The following is an 18,576-nucleotide window of genomic DNA, read 5'->3' as shown; positions in this document are numbered from 1 at the left end:
TTAACAGCCAGGAACTGGGGGCAGGAGGAACAGGAAACCCCTACTTGAGAAATCTCAATGGACAAGACTTGAAATCATAGCCTATGAGGAAGATGTGAAAAAACGGAAGTTGAGTAGCCCGGAGAGCAGAAGACTGGAGGAACGTAATTACAACAGGTGCGAGGTTCGCAACACCCAACCCTCTGGTGACAGCCTGCAGTCCTTGGGGATCCGAGTTCTGTTCTCCACTTCATTCATCTTTGACTTCATGGGACTTCAGCTCTTGTCACTGTTTACTCCATGGCCATCCTCACCCTCTTAGCTTGACTTCTTTTCTCCACAAGCCATTGCTTCAGCCATACTTTTTCTTTTTAAAAATAACGGCTTCATTGAAATATAACACATATCATACAATTCACCCATTTCAAGTGTACAATTCAATGGTTTTTAGTACAGAGTTATGCAACCATCACCACACTCTTAGAATATTTTATCTCTCTGTACCCATGAGCCATCACTCCCCATTTTCTCTGACCCCTGCCATTTCCCAGACCCAGGAAACCACTAATCTACTTTCTGTCTATTGCATTTGCTTATTCTGGATATTTCATATCAATGGAATCATGCAATATGTGGTCTTTTATGACTGGCTTCTTTTAATTACAATATTTTAAAGGTTCATCCATGTTGTAGCATGTATCTGAACTTCATTCCTTTTTAGGGATGAATAATATTCCACTGCATGGATATTACACATTATATTTATCCCTTCATCAGTTGATGGACATCTGGGTTGTTTCTACTTTTTGACTATTACGAATAATGCTGCTATGAACATTCACATGCAAGTTTTTGTGTGGACATATGTTTTCAGTTGTCGAGTATATGTCTAGGAGTGGAATTGTTGGGTCATATTATAACTATGTTTAACCTTTTGAGGAACCACCATACTGTTTTCCAAAGCTAGCCATTCTCTTTTGACCTTTACTCCATCTCCCTCACCTGCCCCCATGAACCCCCAAACCTTGATCAGTACAAGATGTACAAACTGCTGAGCATGGAAGGAGAGTCGTGTAGGCATGGCTCTGGCACCTTCAGCCTCAGCTAGACCTCAAACACTGCCTGGTGATCATTTTCTCTCTCCAGATCCAGCTCCCTCCCCACTGCCCTCAAATATCACCCTCTCCTTCCACCCAGCCTCCTATTTCACAGAGAAAAGAGGCCTTGGGAGGAAGAGAGGGAGAGGGAGAATGACCCCCTTCACAACCTCCCTTTCACCTTCAACCACATCAAATTCTGCCCCCACCCTGGAACTTCCTTCTTGCTCCTCAGGGAAGAGGTGTGCACCCAGGCACCTGGGCACTGGAAGGTGGTGGTAGTAACAATAATAATCATTGCAGATGTGTATTGATCAGTACCTACATGCCAGGCACTGTTCAAGTGCTTTACATGGATTCCTCCATATTTTGTCTCACTCTAACCTTATGAGAGAAGCACGAGCATTGCCCATATGAGTGAGGATGTGAAGGTACAGACAACTTACCTTACTTGCCTGGCTCACCCTGCTAGGCAGTGCACAGCCCTCAGCCTGCCTCCCCGAAAGCCCCTCCGTCCCAACCAACCCCTCTGGGCATCTTCAACTTCTTATCCACTGGCTCTTCCGCTCATCTTTAAAATGTTCCTATCATAGACTCTGTCCCTTCACAGCCAAGCCTACTAAAAAGGTAGGCTAGTCTTAAATCTCTACTTCACTGCTTCCCATTCACTCCTGAAGCCCCTAAAGCCTGTCTTCTGCAAAGAACTGTGAAAGCCATTCATGATGCATTTCTTGCAAACCTTCAGATCTAAGTAACTTTTTCAATTCATCTCTAAATTGGCTGTGGCATATGACATTGGTGACCACACTCCTCTTGAATCTGCAACTGCATAGGTTCCTAACGTGAGGTTTATGAACACCAGAGGGTGCTCAGTTGGATTTCAGGGTGTCTGTGAACCTGCTAAAATGATATCCCAAACTACATCTGTGTGTATTTTTATGGGAAGCTAGTCCACAACTTTTCAGATTCTCAAAGGATCAGAGACCAATAAGGTAAGAATACACATCTCCACTCCCTGCCTGCTGGGACACTTGGCTTTTCTCCTCTTCTCTAGATGCCCTGTGTCAGGCTCCACTGTGGAAACTCTGCCTCTCTCCCAGGGTCAAAGACTTGACCCTCCACTCTCACATGCTCTCTGCTCCGTCCAGGATGTCAGCCACACCCACGTGCTGATGAACCCCAGATCTACACCTCCAACCCAGCCCTCGACAGCCACTTGCTACTAGGCATCTCCACGTAGCTGTCCACAGGCCTCCCAAAGTCAACAGATTCCAAATGAGGCCAATCCTCTTCCTCTTTCTTCCTACCCACTCCATTACCCCAGGCTGTTCCTCTTGAGTTCCTTCCTCAATGAGGAGTATCGACATCCACACATTACACAAGACTTAACTTATCCCCCTCTCCCGCGTCCAACCGGTCACCAAGCTCTGTCAGCTCCCCTCCTTAATATCTGTTGGCAAAGTAAAAGGCACCAGACACAAAAGACCACATATTGTATGATTCCGTTTATATGGAATGTCCAGAATAGGCAAATGTATAGAGACAGAAAGTAGATTGGTGGTTGCCAGCGACTGAGGAAGGAGGAAATGGAGAGTGACTGCTCAATGGGTATGTGGTTTCCCTTTGGGGTGATGAAAACGTTTTGGAACTAGACAGAGGTGGTGATTACACAACATCGTGAATGCACTAAATGCCACTGTATGTTCACTTTAAAATGGTTAATTTTATGTTATATGTATCTCACCTCAATTAAAAAAAGTCTATCTATCTGTCTATCTATCTATCTATCTATCTATCTATCTATCTATCTATCTATCTATCCCTCTATCTATCTATCTATCTATCTATCTATCTATCTATCTATCTATCTATCCCTCTATGTATCTATCTATCTGGTCAGTTCACTGCTCTTAATCCCCCACTGCCTTATCATCTCTGGCCCAATGACTGCTTCAGCCTCCCACCCCAACTCCCTGCCTCCACACGCTATTTAAACTCTTCTATGATGCCTCATTACCCTCAGGCAAAGTCCAAACCCCTAGCACAGCACTCAAGGTCCCTCGAGACCCAGCCCTGCCAGCCACATCCCTGCCTCATCTCCCTGTCACCCTGTACTGGGGCCAAACTGAACCACTTGTGGCTCGTTAGATGCACCATGTTCCTCACCCCTCCCCTGTATATTCCTAATCTTGCTTATGCTTTTCTTCATTGGAATTCCCTCCCTGCCCTCCTTATTATTGGAGATTCAGCCCATGTGTCTCCTCCCATGAGAAGCCTCTGCAGATGCCCTTAGGCCCTACCTGGGCTGGGTTGGAGGCTCCCGCCCCGCCCTCCACATCACCTTTGTCACATTGAACTGTGGCTGCTGTTTTACTCATTCATCCCCACTAGGTTATGAGCATTTTATGGGCAGAATTCATTTTATATCTCCAGTGCTTAACACAGCAGGTGCTCAGACACGTGTTGGGAGATTAATGGGCGAACATGAGCTTCTCTGAAGGGCTGTACAAGGATGACGTTTGACTGGTGCTATTCTGGGCAGAACCAGACCCAGAGGGAGGCAGCTTCTGGGTCTGTTTAAGGAAGCACTTCTGAAGGGGTGTGCCCAATGTGGAAGACCACAGGTGGCTGCTGAGGAAGGAAGAAAGCTCAGGCAGGCGGGGAGGTGACCTTGCAGCTATTCGGACCAGATTCCAAGCCCAGTGCCATTCTGACAAATCGTTCCCAATGAGTCTCCACGCAATGGAAAGATTTTTCACGCCTCACCTAGAAACTAACATGTGATGAGGCTAAGATTCAATCCCTAAAATGCCCATTTCTCTCAAATCAGCTGTTAAGTTGGTCTGACATCTCTCATCAGTGGGGCCTGCTGTGTCCACATTTGGTGCAGATGCTTGCCTAACAGCATTGTCTGCGAGTGGCCATTCGGCCTTGGCTGGGCTGCTCTGGTTGGCCAGAGGCCCTGCTTCCAGGGAAGATTTGACACATCTGGGGTCCTTTAAAACACTCTAGCGAAGTGCAGAGAGCATGGGCTTTGGATTTACAGACTGGGGTTCAAATCCTGGCTCTGCAGCATCTACGTGTTTTCTCAACAGTCAAGTATCCTACCCATCCTGAAGGGCTGTTGTTAGGATGGAGGGAATATAACATTTGATCATATAAGTATATATATTATATGATAAGAATAATATATTATCATATATTAATACCTATCATAATAACATAATAATCCTCATGTATAACAAGTAGCTACTATAATTTTTAAATATAATGAATCAAACATATCTATGTTCCTACCTGCGGTCCTCCTTTTGCCCACCTTCTCTCATTTCTCCTTGTGGAGCTCTGGAGGGTCCCTGTCTTGGGGAGAAGGAGTTTCCCAGCCCCCTGCCTCCCCACTGCCCAGAGGGAAGGAGCCTTTCCTTGCTGCTTAGCTCTCTTGGCAGCAGGGAAAGGACTGGACACCCAGCAGCATTCCCTGGCCACAGACTTTGGGCTTGACCTTTTCTGGGGCTCCCACAGCACAATCCCGGTGGAGGCCTGCATCCTCACCTAGGATGCTGCTTGGCAATAGTTCCAGCTCAGGAGTCACTCTAACTGGCTCCCAGGAACTGCTCTGGGGCCATCCTGAATGTGCAGAACCCCTCTGCTTTTCCAACCATTTTCACACATGCGTCTAGGAGTTTCAGCCTTGAACTAGCGTCTCCATTCAGCTTCCATTGCTTCTTGGCACTCCGACTCTTCTGCATTTACTCCAGTGTGTCCTTTGTCCAGCAGCTGCACTGGGACCCTGCTGAGTCCCCTCATCTTGCTTTGTGGCTCTTATTTTCTCTGCCTGTTGCCAGTGCTTTGCCTGACGTGCTGGGGGTGAGGGAGGCCTGTGCATATCTCTCATGCCACCATCGCTGGCATCATGTCACAGGCCCATTAACCCTCTACACTCGACCTTTATTGGACAGCACATGTCAGCTCTCTGCAGAGGCCTGCGGTTCTGACCAAGCCCTCAAATCACCCTCCCTGCCGCGCAGAAGAGTCCCCTCCTATAGGTCAAGTCTCTGCCCACCCCCTCACCCCAGCATCACCCCTGTCGGCCCATAAGGCTGGAGCTGGTACCGAGTGGCATCTCTGGAGGAGATGCAGAGGGACCTGGGCCAAAGCTCCCGCACCCCCTTCCCCCTCCAGCCGCCGGCCTGGCCGCCCTGCCTCTGTTGGTAATTGTTAGGGGAGCACCGGGCAGACAGTGGGCGATTCAGTGAGCAGGCCTTCTGAGCAACAAGCCCTGTGCTGTGCCTGAGCTATTCAGTGTGGGCAGAAAAGGGTAACCTTGGCTCGCAGGGTGCACACATTAACCCTTGGTGACCGGGAGCAACTCTGTGCTCTGGGGGACTTCCTGCAGTTTGCTCATCCCTGCCCCATCCTGGGCCAGGTGGGAAAATTCGGGCTTCCATCGCTGTGGCCGTGGCCCCTCTCATCTAAACCATTCAGCCCTCGACTTGCCGCTCCCGGAAGAGGCAGGTAGGAGAAAGCCTCAGAGCATGAGGAGAAGGAACCTGCGCCTGGCAGAGAGAGGGGGGTTCAGAAGGCTCCAGCCAGGAACATGGTGTGTGATCAGGAGAGGAGAGCCCACCTGAGCTACTCTCAGCAGCCCTCTCCTGCCTATCCCCTCACCTGGCCTCTATATGAGCCACCTGCCATGGGCCAGCACCTCCTCGAGGCCAGCTCTGCCAGGACGGACAGACTACCCGGGCAGGCGGCATGAACCTGGAGGCCCGACGTAGGCGCTGAGCTTGGGAGGCAGACTGGCAGAGGAGGCCACACCCAAGCCCATGGCTGCCCTGAGAGACTCAGTCCCACAGGCTCTTTGGAAGTCACCCCATGTCAGCCCCTGTCTCTGTCCCCTGAAGCTGAGGGGCACCTGGCATCCACATCGTAGCCACATGACCCTGAGTCGCTTGCTTGACTTCTCTGAGGCTCCGTTTCCTCATCTCTAAAAGGGCATGATGACAGCCCCCATCTCGTGGGGCTGTTGGGAGGCTTTAAAGAGATGGTCCCTGGAAAGCACAAGGCATGTGGTAAGTGCTCAGTAGAGGTCAATGGGGTGGCTACTCCGAGTCAGGGCTTCTGCCCCATGGGCCTTTGCCTAGGAAACACTGTAGGACACTCCCGGATGTTCCTCTCCAGGTTCTAGTCTGTGCTATGTTCTTGGACCATTCTGGGTCCAGCTCTCAGCTATACCACCTGCTGAAAGGATTTCATTTAGTTTCTTGACAAACAATCCCAGGTCATACATTTTCTAGTATTAGACTCAGAGAGAAACTGCCCTTCTTTATTGCTACGCCACCTGATGAAATGATTTCATTTAGTTTCTGCTAATGTGTTGCTGGGTTTTTTATCCACTCTGTGGGGGGAGGGTCTGACATTTTTCTTTGGAAGACTATTTCTATAGATGGGCTTCATTTTAAAATGTTTGTGATGTGGTTTGCAGTTCTGTGTTCTCAGAAACTCAGGACCAAGGTGAGTACTGAGGTCTCCCACCTCCAGGAGCCACGGGAACAATTCAGGAAGGAACCCACATTACCTGTGGTGAAGGACGTGAAGAGTCGGATGTTGCCCTGGGCGAGGGTTCGGTAGTAGGACCAACTGAGGTACAGTATCAGGGGCATCCAGATGATGGGGACGCTGTACCTGCAGGAGGGCCATCAGGGTGAGAAAGATACACGCACAGGGGCTCAGCAGGGTTCAGCTTCCCTAGAGAAAACACCTCTCAACTAAAGTGGGGATGACATGATACCAAAGCATGTGCAGAAAGCATATGGAGACCTGGGGATAAAGGGACACTGCTGCGGGGGGTGGGGAGGGGAGGAGGAGAAAAGAAGAGAGAGGCTGTGAGTCCATCTGCCCCAGTCTCTGAGATGAGTTATCGGCAGAAAAGAAAGGTGTTCCTGTGGCTACTGACTCTGTGCAGCTTGACGGATACTGAGCTCTTGTGGCAGAGGCACTATTTGCAGGCAGAATTGTTCCCATGGGTGTTGGAGGCTGGGAATCCCTCATAGGTGTGTGAAATAGAACAGAGTGACACTCAAAGTGGTTTCTGGCTACATGTTGGGTAGTCACTCACTCAGTGGACAAAACCATGCACACGAACGGATTATGCCTATGGCATGTTCCACTATCCCCAAGAGCTTACAGTACACCTCTCGGCTCAAGAGAGGGACTGAATTATCCCTTCCCCTTCGTATCTGGATGGCACCATCAGGAGAGAGGGACAGCCCACCATGGGCTCAGAGCAGGGCTCACCAGACAGTCTTGGTGAGGGACTCGATGAAGTCTGACTGGAAGAGGCGGATGGGCCTGGTCACCGGCTGGTGGACCCACTCATCGTACTTCTCTCCCAAGTGGCCTACCTGCCACAGTAGGGGCTTCCGCCAGTCCACCAGGTCCTGCAAGAGACAAAGTCAAGTGGACAGTTGATATTCACACCTGTGCACATTCATTCTTCCATCTCCTGGTTACAGTATCCCAGTCTTCCCCCGACCCCCCTCAGCTCATGTGGTCTGTATGGAGCTACCCATCCTCCTGCTTCAATGATCCAGAACTGACCAAACCACTCATCCCAGCCTCCTGGCCACAGAAATGGGATCCAGGACAGGCCCACGCACCTAAGCTGATGCAATGAGCTGTCAGACACCCTTTCTTCCTGCTGGAGTTGCTAAGTTGGCAGGACATGACCCTGGAGTTGCCAGCAGAGCCTGCCTGAGGACTCAGTCAACATAGAGGACGGCCAGACTAGGAACTAGAGACACCAAATCCTGGTGATAACATCTGAGCACCCAGATTCAGCCAGGCCTGAAGCTTGAAGTCTTCACTGGGACTCTTTACGTATGGGAGCCAATACATTCTGTACTAGGAATGAAGCAGGCCCTTTCCCCTCCACCACGGGCTTTCTTTTTAGTGTTGACCTGGGAAATTCATTCATTCATCCAAACATTCATTCATTCAACACTTTGCTTGATATAATATACATATACACATTTATATTTATATGCTAGGTGCTGGGAAGAATAAACAGGAATGTAAGAGACCATCTTTGCTTCACACAGCTTAGTGTTTAACCAGAGTTCAGACTCTGGAGTCAGGCTGGGTACAAATCTTGGCTCCGTCACTTACTGTGTAACCTTGGGCAAATTACTTGAATTCTCCAAGCCTCAGTTTCACCAGCTATGAAACAGAAGTAATAATAAGGGTACCTGCACAAAGTCCTCAGCAAGATGAGACGTGCCAGGCAAGACAGTTTAATGGTGATGTAGGCAGGTTGAGATCAGGAGGTAGAATGATGGATACAAATGCCTGGGTCCAGGGTAGGAGAGGAAGGCTTTGCAGAGAAGCTAGGGTTTGGGCTGGAGCTCACACAACATGGAGGACTTGGCAAGAGGGAGAGGGGAAAGGAGGTGGGGAGGGAGTGTGGGCGTAGATGTGGAATTGAGAATGATTGTGGCCTATTTGGTACCCTGACATTGATCTGCAGGGCAGCAGGGAGAAATCTGCTGAGGGCTTTAGATGACAGAACACCCAGTACCAGCCCCCGGAGCTGGCACTTCACTCTTCAGGCCAGTTGTCTCCAAGGTAGGGATGTATGTATACTCCAGGGGTGTTCACAGGCTGATTCCCAGAGGTGGGGAGAAAATATTAGAGACTGTATTTTTGACATATTCATTGCATCTATAAACCGTATTTGAATGTTTTCTAATGCACATAATACAAGAGCATATTAGCACATGCAAATAATTTATAAATAATTAAAATGGACATATAATGGAGAATGTGTTCAAAACATTTTGCTTATAGGGATACAAGGTCAAGAAAGCTTGGAGGCTGCAGGTCTAGGCAATGGGAAGCCCTTGAAGATTTCTGATGAGTCAGTGTAGTGAAGAAGATTAATCTAGACCAAAATCAGCAAACCAAAACCAGTAAGGAACAATGACCTTGGAGTCAGGGGACCACTTTCAAAGCCTGGCCCTGCCATTTATCAGCTGTGGGATCCTGGGCAATTCTTTATCTCTCAGATCCCATCGGCTCTCTCATCCATAAAGCCGGGTGTGCCTGGACCCACCACCCATGATAGGAGAGAGGGAGTGATGTGCTCAGTGTCTGGTGCATGGTGGGTGTCAATAAATCTCCAATACCAGGAGTTAGTCAGCCACTGCAGGTGAGAAGGGAGGTGGTGTCAGGAAAACACAGGAGAGGAGAAAGAGATGTATGTGGAAAGAGTCCACAGTAATTCAGAAACCTGCCTTCCCGCATCCCTGGCTTGAATCTCATCCTTGCACAGGCCTCCACACCAAAGCTGGGTTGGCCCCAGCAGGTCTTTCAGCCCTGCTAGAAGTGAAGCTAGCCCCACCATCAAGCTTTGGAGCAGGGCCTGCCCTGGGGGTCTCGGGGCAAGCAGGGAAGCATTCTCTCTGTGTCTGCAACCAGGGGAAAGGCCCAAAGATGGCTGTGGTTCCCGCCATGTGAACTTGGCAGATCCCAGGTGCTGGCTGCCTTCCTGTTTCTCAGGCTGGAAGATGACCCAGGTCAGCCTGGAGCCATCCCATCCAATACTGGTTAAACCAGACAATCATCCAAACCACACCTGGTCACTGCTCTCTTCCTGGCCCCAGTCTCCACGCCTCCTTGACTTCATCCCTTGGATCTAGTAGCAAACGGATTCATTGGGTGCGTGCTGACTCATTCCTTACATTCCTCTGCCTTAGGTCTCTATACACACACACACACACACACACACACACACACCCCATACCACCACCACCAGGAAAAAAACTAGAGGAACCAGCTAGTGGCCTGTGTTTACATCTTATCTTGCAGTAGCCGGCAGAGCCCCATCTTAGAAGAAGCTAGGCCAGGGTCACAGTGAGAGCTTAAGGCTTTGTCCCAATTACAACAACCTTGGGAGCTAACGCTCATAGAGAATTAGTTGTGTGCCAAGCATAGTTCTAAAAACTTTACGTGAATTCAATCATTTGATCCTCACCATACCCCTAACTAGGCAGGTCCTACTATTATTGCCATCTTGCAGATGGGGAAATTAAAGCTGAGTAAATTGCCCGAGGTTGCCCAGTTACATCTTTTTGATGAATTGGCCCCTTTATCATTGGGAAATAGCCATCTTGGTCCCTGGTATTACTCCTTGCCCTGACACCCATGTTGACTGACTTTAATAGTGTCACACTGGGCTTCTTTATGCTTGGTGTTTGCATGGTCTATCTTTTGCCATCCTCCTACTTTCCACCTGTGTATGTCTTTACATTTAAAGTGCATCTTTTGCAGGCATTTATAGTTGGGTCTTGCTTTTCTATCTAGTCAGACAATCTCTGCCTTTTAATCGGAGTGTTTAGTCCATTTACATTTAATGTTGGGGTAGTTCTACCATCTTGCTATATATTCATCCTTAACTTATCACCATATATCTCAAATGAAACTTCCTCTGGTTTTTACATGTTCCACTTTTGCATGTTATACATGACACTCTATGACCCTTTTTCATTTGTACACTTAATTTGGAATTAGCTACCTTATACAATGAACATTTCCAACTATAGTGTGGGGGTGTGGCTATGTGGGGCTCTCTCTCAGCCAAGCAATGGTTTGGGCAAATTTTTACCTGTTCATCCATTTGCCCTTATTTTTTAAAGTGAGTAGAAAATAGCATAGGATCCATAATTAATTCAGTGAAGACCCAGGAATAAATGTCTAGGTGAGCAGCAAGTAGGGATTCCAGCCTGTATCTTACACCCTATTGTGAAGAGAAGAGAACAAAAGGACAGAAGAGGTGTGGAAAGCTGGAACTAGACTGCTGAAGAGGTGTTTGTTTACAGATATGGTGGGAACAGAGCCAGCCCCCCTCCAACACAGAGGTCTCTCATTCAACGTCTTGTTGCCCATTTGATCTTTGGACATGAATTTGGTTCCTCCCTGGGTAAACTAGTGGGCGCTGGCCACTGTTCAAATGGTGGACTTGCTGTCTAGAGTCAGTCCCAAGGGTCCTCTGATCTGCTCTCCGGCCTTGGAGGGCCTCGAACCCAGGCTCTGTGTTGAGCCCACAGAGCATTTCTGTGAGGTAGCCCTCCTTGGTGCCCAGGGAGGGCCACTTCTCCCTGGGGGCTGAAGGACCACTCTGGAGGAATCTCAAGAAGCCTCACTCTACCCTCTGCAAACATTCCCCTCAGTACTCAAAGGCCGAGACCTACACTTCTACCAGTGGACCCTCAGTCCTGCTACTCCAGGGGAAGTATAGTGAGCCTTCCACATAAGTACAGAAATCCAGGCCTGCTAACTTCCTCCCCATTTTATAGACGAGGACACTGAGGTCCAGAGGTGTTAAGTAACTCTTGAGATGGGGTTGGTTGGTCCTGAAGTGGGAGTCTCCCTCCTGCCCTCCCCCCAGCCGTAGCACCCTCCACACAATCTCCCAGGAGCTGGGACATTCACCGTATGCTCCATCTTCAGTTAGATGGTACATACACCTACAGGGTGTCTTTTCTCAGTTCTCTTCCAGTCCTGATCACTGAGGAGAAAGTCTCAGCTAGGTGCTAATACATTCAACACTTCTCTCTTGCTGGTCATTTGCAACATGGCAGCCAGCTGGGAACTGGTTTGAGAAGGGAGGATGGCAAGAGATGATGGCTCGGGATCCAACGAGGTGAGAAGGGACTCAGGATAAATTTCACTTCCTACTTTCCCTGGCCGAGGACCCCTTGGCTCCTTAACCCTCCCCACAAATGGCTCTCTTCCTCCCAAGCTGGTGCCTGGTCCTGGCCCCTTCCCATCCCTACTTCCTAAGGCTCGGGGGACACAGGGAAGGCATTGGCAAGGGCCTGCTGGCCTCTGTAAGAGGTTGGGTGGAGGGAAGGAGGGCGTAACAGGCCACTGATCATGCCTTCGGTTCCCAGGCATCTGGGGGCTTCCATAGCTACCCTCACAATAGCAAATCCTCCTTTTACAGCTGTGGAACCTGATGCTCAGAGAGGGCAAGTGATTCACTCAGGGCTGCCCAGCTAAAGCTGTACTGCGTGCATAAGGATGAGGATACAGCCAGAAACTGCTCTGGAGTAGGCTTGTTGGAGATGGGGGGTCCTTGGGTGAACTCAAAGACCCTGTGCAACAGGCTGGGTCCCAGAAAGCACTTGCAAGTTAGGGAAAGTTTGGCCAAAGCACCTTGTGTGTCCCATTCCCCTCCCTCACCCAGCTCTGCTCCTGCCCCAACGGGAGGGAGGAGGAGGGCTTCTCCCGGGCTATGCCAGGAATGCAGCTGCAGCAGGGCCAGCAGGGAGAAAGGGCAGCCTGTTGTTCAGAGGGTGGGTGGAAGGGTGTGCTGCCAGGGTGGGGAGGGGGCCTCCTCTGCTTCCCCACCCACTCTTCAGGTCCCCCTCCTCCTGGGCAGCACAGAGGCCAGGTGGCACAGAACTCTCTCCAGGGACAGCCCCAGCTCAGGAGCGGTGAGCTGGAAATATGCTTCTCCTAGACAAGGCAAAAGGCAACTGTGGGGAGAAGGGGCAGCTGCTCTGTGCCAGCAGCTCCTCCCACCACCACAGCCCTGAGCCAAGGCAATTGTTTAAAGAAATGTGCACCCAAACTCCAGAACTCACAGCTCCAGGGCAGCTTTCTGAGCCAGGGAGGTGGGGGATGGGCTTGCAACCACCAGGGACCAGCAGAGAGGGGAGTAAGGACAAGAAGCTGGCAAGAATCCCAGGCACTGTTTCTGCATCCTGGTCACAGGCCCCCGGGTGCAGACTTCACATCCGTTATCCTTCGTAAGCCGTAATCTTGAGAGATAGGGCCCTTGATGACCTCATTTACAGACAAGGAGACTGAGGTCAGAGGCTCAGCTATATATGCTGCAGGTAGGACCTGCCCCTGAGCCGTCCAGCTCCAAAGCCCAGAGTCTTAACCAAGGGCCAGGAGGCCTCCTATCAGCTGGCTAGGACCCCCATGGCTACGAGTTCTCTAGCACAGAGGCTGTGAGGGACCCAGCAGGGGAGTCTGGTGGGGTGTCTGGTGTGGCAGTCCGGGGGGACTCTTAGTGGCCCTGCAGGGATGGCTGCAGGCCTGTCCTGTGCAGTCTAACCGGAGCTCCCACCTGGACAAGCTGAAGTCCACAGAGACAGTTCTGGACCATCTGCGTCCTCCCCCTATGCCCTGTGACCCTCCCCGCACCCAGAGGAGGTGGCCTCAGGCTCCCCGCTGCGAGGGTTCAGGGAGATGAGAGTGGACAGGGAGAAGGCGAAGGGGCTGAGGCCCAGGGAAAGAGGAAGGATGGCCATGCCAGGCAGAAAGCCAGCCTGACTTCAGTCCTCAGACTGTAAACAGCAGGGGGCCTGCCTGTCCCCTCATCCTAAGGCAAGGTGGGCTGGTCTTTCACTGGCAGCTCACTTTCTGATACCCGTTTGTACGTTCTATCAGATGCTCCCGAGAACCCCACACAACATGGGGCAGGAGTAACTTCCTCCATCTTATTGATGGAGAAACAGATGGGAGCTATCTGTGGTCACCCAGGGGCATCTCCTGCCCCCTAGCCTGCCTTGTCCACTGCCCTCGCAGGGACAAAAAGGACAGTGCCCAGCCCACTTGCCTGGTTTCTCTGGGGGGTGAGTATTTTCTGAGCACTGCTGAGCTCTTTGGAAGAGGGACCAGGAGTTCCGGGAAAGGGGACAAGCAGGGTGGAGACTCAAGAGGCTCTGGGCTGCCGAGGACTGTCCTGGGGAGATCTCTATAGATCCCTCCGGGCAGCAAGACCCTCCAGATTCCTGTTCTGGGGCGGGTCAAGGGGAGAAACGAGGCCTAAGGTGGCCCCAGGCGACTGGGGGCAGAGTGCTGGGAAGTGCCAAGCCAGTACCTACAGCATTGAGGCTGGCCCTTCCCCAGAGGTAGGCTATCCAAAGGGTCCTTGTTCTTACCCAGGTGCTACTTTCCAAAGTTCTCAGGGATGTATCTGAGGGTTCTGAAAGGTTAAAACCCATGTGGCCAAGATCAACATCTTTGCCAGGACCCGGGGACCCTCGGAGCAGCCTCTGATGCCAAGGGTTGAGTATGCATATATGCGTGTATGTTTATGCATGTGTGTGTGTGTGTGTGTGTGTGTGTGTGTGTGTGTGTGTGTGTGTGTGTGTGTGTGTGTGTGTGTGTGTGTGTGTGTGTGTGTCTGGATGGAGGCCAGGGGGTTTGGAGAGCTGCATTTTGCTTTGTGACACATCTGGCTGGATCATTCTACCTGTCTCTTAAGGGAAGAGAGCAGCCCACACCCACTGGTGCCTCCAGGAGCTGGAGGGAGCAGGTTCTGCTGGAGTCTGGTTTAGCCCAGGGCAGGATAGGGAGAGGATTTGGCAACGCTTGGGAGATACCTCCTGGTAGCTGTTGGGCCTCGTCCTCCCCTTCTGCTACTCCCTCTCCCAGTCACAGGCCTTAGGGTCTTATTCTTGGCCAGCAGTCAGGGTGGAAGCCCTGGGACACACAGAAGGGGCAGGGCAGGGGAGAGGGGCTCGGCAGCAACCGCTAAGTAAGCTGCTAAGCTAACTAGCAGAGTGACTTGGACTTTAGGCAGGAGACTTAATGCTCTCCCTCATTAGTTAAATCGGGCTCATTATAACCCTCATCTCTTCCTGTTGTTGTAATGATTAAATCACACAATAGATACTATAGTTAAAGTGCTTGGCCCGCAGTGGCTGGCACATGGCAAGAGCTGAATAAAAGAAGTGTTAATTCGGTGCTAAGGCTGCTGACCAGGGGGATCTGGGCAGGGAATTCTGCAAACCCCTCAAATCACACCAGTTCAGTCCAGTTCCGGGATGCTGGCCCCCAAAGTGGGAAGGTTGGAGGGGGCTGCCAGTGCTCTGAAAAGGACACAGTGAAGCAGCGAAAAGAGGCCGTGGGACAAATGGGATAGGTGTGCCCAGAAACCAGGAGCAGTGGGTAGCTCCTGCCACCTCTACTGGGGCAAGCTCCAGGCCGGCTGGGTTCCAGGAAAGAGAGAGACATGTAGGGTGTGGTGTGGGGTGAGGAGCTACAACCCGCTAGGGATGATTTAGAAATTGTTCCAGTAAAATTCTAGGCAGAGCCAAAAAATCAGACCATACCGCACCTCTAAGCAGGGCAGGGCACCCACAGCTTGCTTCCTGGACCTTTCTGCTATCTTTTCAGAACCTTCCACCCTCTGCCCCAGCTCCCCATCCCCGTTTCCCCTCACTCGTTCCAGCATGGCCCACTCTGTCCCCAGCTTCTATGGCTGGAGAGGCTGGGCCATGAGAGCCCAACACTCCCTTTCTCAGCAGCACCCAGAGGGGCTCCCCTTGAATGCAGAACTCAAAGGGTTAACTTTGGTATGTTCCTTTGTCCCAGAAGCCGGTGTGCAAATCCACCCCAGGCCCAGGGACCCTCGGCCGAGACAAAACTGCTGCCCACTTGGCCTCTCTCCACAGCTCCTCAAGGTCCAGACCCAGTGGACCCACCCAGGCCCCTGGCCTGAGTCAGAAACAGACGCAGGGCTTAAATTTAGGCAAGGGCTCTCCCAGCCTTTCTGCTCCCTGCAAAGGAGCCAGGATTGACCACGTAGTGGAGGAATTAAAAAAAAGCAAGCAAACCACTGTCCACTCTCCCTGGGAAGGCCAGCTCCCCGTGCTGGGTCTTCTCAGGGCGCTGGCGGAGGAATGAAGCCCACGCTGCATCGCCCCCGGTGGGGCTGGGGGCTCCTTGCCAGAGGGGATCTCCACACCCTCTCTCTCTCAGCCCAGGGACACAGGAGGAGGGGAGGAGAAAGAGAGAAAGTGTGTGTGAAAGAGAAAATGACACAGAGGCGGGGAAGCTGAGTCAGGCCTGAGCTGCCTGATGTGCTGACAAGGAGCCAGGAGCCGGCCCTCGGGGAAGGGGGGGAAGGGAGGCAGAACAGATTGGCGGAACTTGATCCCCTTGTCTCCTGCAGTGACAGGGCCAGGGTCAGGGAGACTTGAACCTGCAGCCCAGGGAGACTAGCAGGACCCTTCCCCAGAGCAGGGCTGGCAATGTGGGATCTGCCTGTCCCTAGCCAGCCTCAGACGACAGCCCCCTCCCCTCCAGGATGATTCCTTCTTGCCACTCCACCCTGAGGGCTGCCTCTATCCAGCCCTGCTCACCTCTCTCTTGAGAGTATTTTCTTTCTAACATTCAACACCTAAGCCAGGCCCACAGAGGCTGGCCCCAAGGACCCCTCTTCTCGGCCCCTTTCAGTACTATCCATTGGCCACTGAGCCCTGAGCCAGAGGGACCGCACGCAGCTCACTCTCTGGTCCTGCCTCATTCCCACCCCCTCCTCGCCTCCCACGGCAGCTCCTCCTTTTTCAGGACAAGGTCTTGACTTCACCAGCTTCCAGGGTCCTTGTCCTCAAGCTGGCTGTCTCCCCCTCTGTCCTGTCCACGTGCAGAACAAGCCTAAGTCCCCAGAACTTCCAGAGAAGTTGCCATTTGTACCAAGACCCCCCACCCTCGGCCCCTGGCCTGCACCATGAGTAGTCGTGGCCGAGCCTAGGGGGTCAAGGTCAGGAGACCAGGTTCCAGCAAGCCCTCTGGAGCTCGGACACTGTCTGGCCTGAGCAAGCCTTTCCCCTCCCTGGCTTTCTGTTTCTGTTTTAGTTATGTGCCTCCTTGAAGAGGACGGGGCACGGAAAACCCATCCCGGCCTCTCCAGTACAGCACCCAAAGGCATCTTTGCCATGGCTGACGGGCTCCCCCAGAGGCAGTGGCAATTCCCATGTGACAGTTGCCATTTCTGAGTTCCTGGGGTCAGGGCCTCAGGAGTCCTGGCTACACCGGCCCAGTAGATAGTCAGTCCCCACCTCTCCTCTGGTCACCTGTGTTCCCTGGGTGTGCTTCCTGCATCTCCCCCTGTTGTAATAACTGTTAATGGGGGGAGTCTGTCATCCCCACCAGGTTGTGAGCTCCCTGGGGGCAGGGGCCTGACCTGTTTGCCTCTTGTCGCCAGTGTCCAGCATAGGTAGGGGACATTCATGGACATACACACTTGTGTCTATTCCAGGAGGAAATGGCAACACGATGTCGGGATAGGCCCAGGTTGGAGGGAAATGTCACCCAAGTCTAGTTCCCTCCAGAGCCCCGGGCCACGCTGCTTCTCCCCCTCCCCACTGAGGGTTCCACTTCTACCTGTGACCACTCAGCAACTCCAGGACTCCCCTACCCATCAAATAGGGTCTGCTTAATCAGAGCAAGACGCCGGCCTCTGAGCACCAAGAGAAGTTTGTCCTTGGGCTCAGCAGACAATCGCTGCAGATGGCCCAGCCCCGTCTCTGCCTGGCCTCAGCAGGCCCTCTAGGCCCAGATCAGCCGGTGACTCTTGCGAGGGACTGCTGGTGCCTGGGGCACCTCTGCCTTGTACACCGGTCAAGCGGGACATGTCTGGGCCAGCTGGCCCTGTCATTGTGCCCTCCTCAGCTCCAGGGGTCCTTGTGGGAGACCTCCCTCTTCTTCTCTGGGATGTTTGGGGCCTGGCCCTGCACAGACCTCTCCCTGTGCAGTTCTCTCGCACTCACTACAACCTCAGCCCAGGTTTGCTGCCCCATGTCACGTCTGTGAGCTGTGGGCACCTCCTTCCCTGTCCTTATCTTCCCTGGGCAAATGTCACGAAGAACCACAGCCTTTGCCTCCACGCACCCTCTCCTCAGCCCCGGGAAACCCTTCTCATCATCCCACCCCGTCCTGTGCCAGCTACCTTGTCCCAGTCCACCACTTTGAGCTTTGGCTCCATTGCAGGGTCTGTCTCCTGAGTGTTCACAGAGGCTACAGCCCCATTCTCCACGGAACCCTGGAGAGAGAAGATACAAGGTGATTAGCTACAGTGAATGAGGGAAGATAGCCCCCAGCCGTCCTGCGATGAGGCAGCCAGGAGTGGTGAGGGCCCCATGTTGGGGCAGGGTGGGCAGAAATCAAGGGGACTGAGCACATTGAAAACAGGCAGACACTGATGTGGGTGGTATTAGTCTCTGCACTTTTCTTCTCCCTTAAAAAAATAATTTCTGCAAAAACAAGAGGCAGAAAGATTTGGGGGAGAAAAGAAGCTGGCAGAGACTGTAAGGAAATGAGAGCTGTTAGTGGGACTGCTCTGGGCCCTGCCAGCCTCCCCCAGGTCCCTGGCAGGTGTCAGGCAGACGGAGTCACAGGGAGTCACCTGGCGGGCTCACTGTGGCATGCCCGATGACTACCCCACCTCCCTCCCTCCCTGGTAATTCAACAGAGCCTGTGGGTCACAGGCTGGGGCATTGACATCCACGTGCCCACAAGAAAGAAAGGCAGCAGAGAGTGAGGGAGATGGTTCCTCCAGGAACTCCCAGTGTGGGTCAGCAGCCACACTTGGGGCAGAACTGGCAGAGGAGAGCCCAAATGGGCTCAAGGTTAAATCGAAGAGCAAAGAGGCGGAGTCAGAAGGAAATGGAATGTGCAGGGAAAATCACATGGCCTCAGC

General features: G+C 52.1%; 1 protein-coding gene across 1 annotated transcript in view; it reads right to left on the bottom strand.

Moving 5' to 3' along the window:
* Positions 1-18,576, bottom strand: part of FA2H (fatty acid 2-hydroxylase) — a 52,087-nt gene that overhangs the window by 5,574 nt on the left and 27,937 nt on the right. Inside the window, exons 2-4 of the mRNA XM_004437116.3 lie at positions 17,827-17,919; positions 7,374-7,516; positions 6,655-6,761 (exon numbers count right to left, since the gene is read on the bottom strand). Of these exons, the coding sequence (XP_004437173.1) occupies positions 6,655-6,761; positions 7,374-7,516; positions 17,827-17,919 (343 nt within the window). The remainder of the gene's footprint in view (positions 1-6,654; positions 6,762-7,373; positions 7,517-17,826; positions 17,920-18,576) is intronic.

The sequence above is a fragment of the Ceratotherium simum genome, chromosome 30 (assembly GCF_057802395.1).
Source record: "Ceratotherium simum simum isolate JZ-2026a chromosome 30, ASM5780239v1, whole genome shotgun sequence".
Lineage (NCBI taxonomy): Eukaryota > Metazoa > Chordata > Mammalia > Perissodactyla > Rhinocerotidae > Ceratotherium > Ceratotherium simum.
This window is presented reverse-complemented; position numbering and strand designations above follow the sequence as displayed.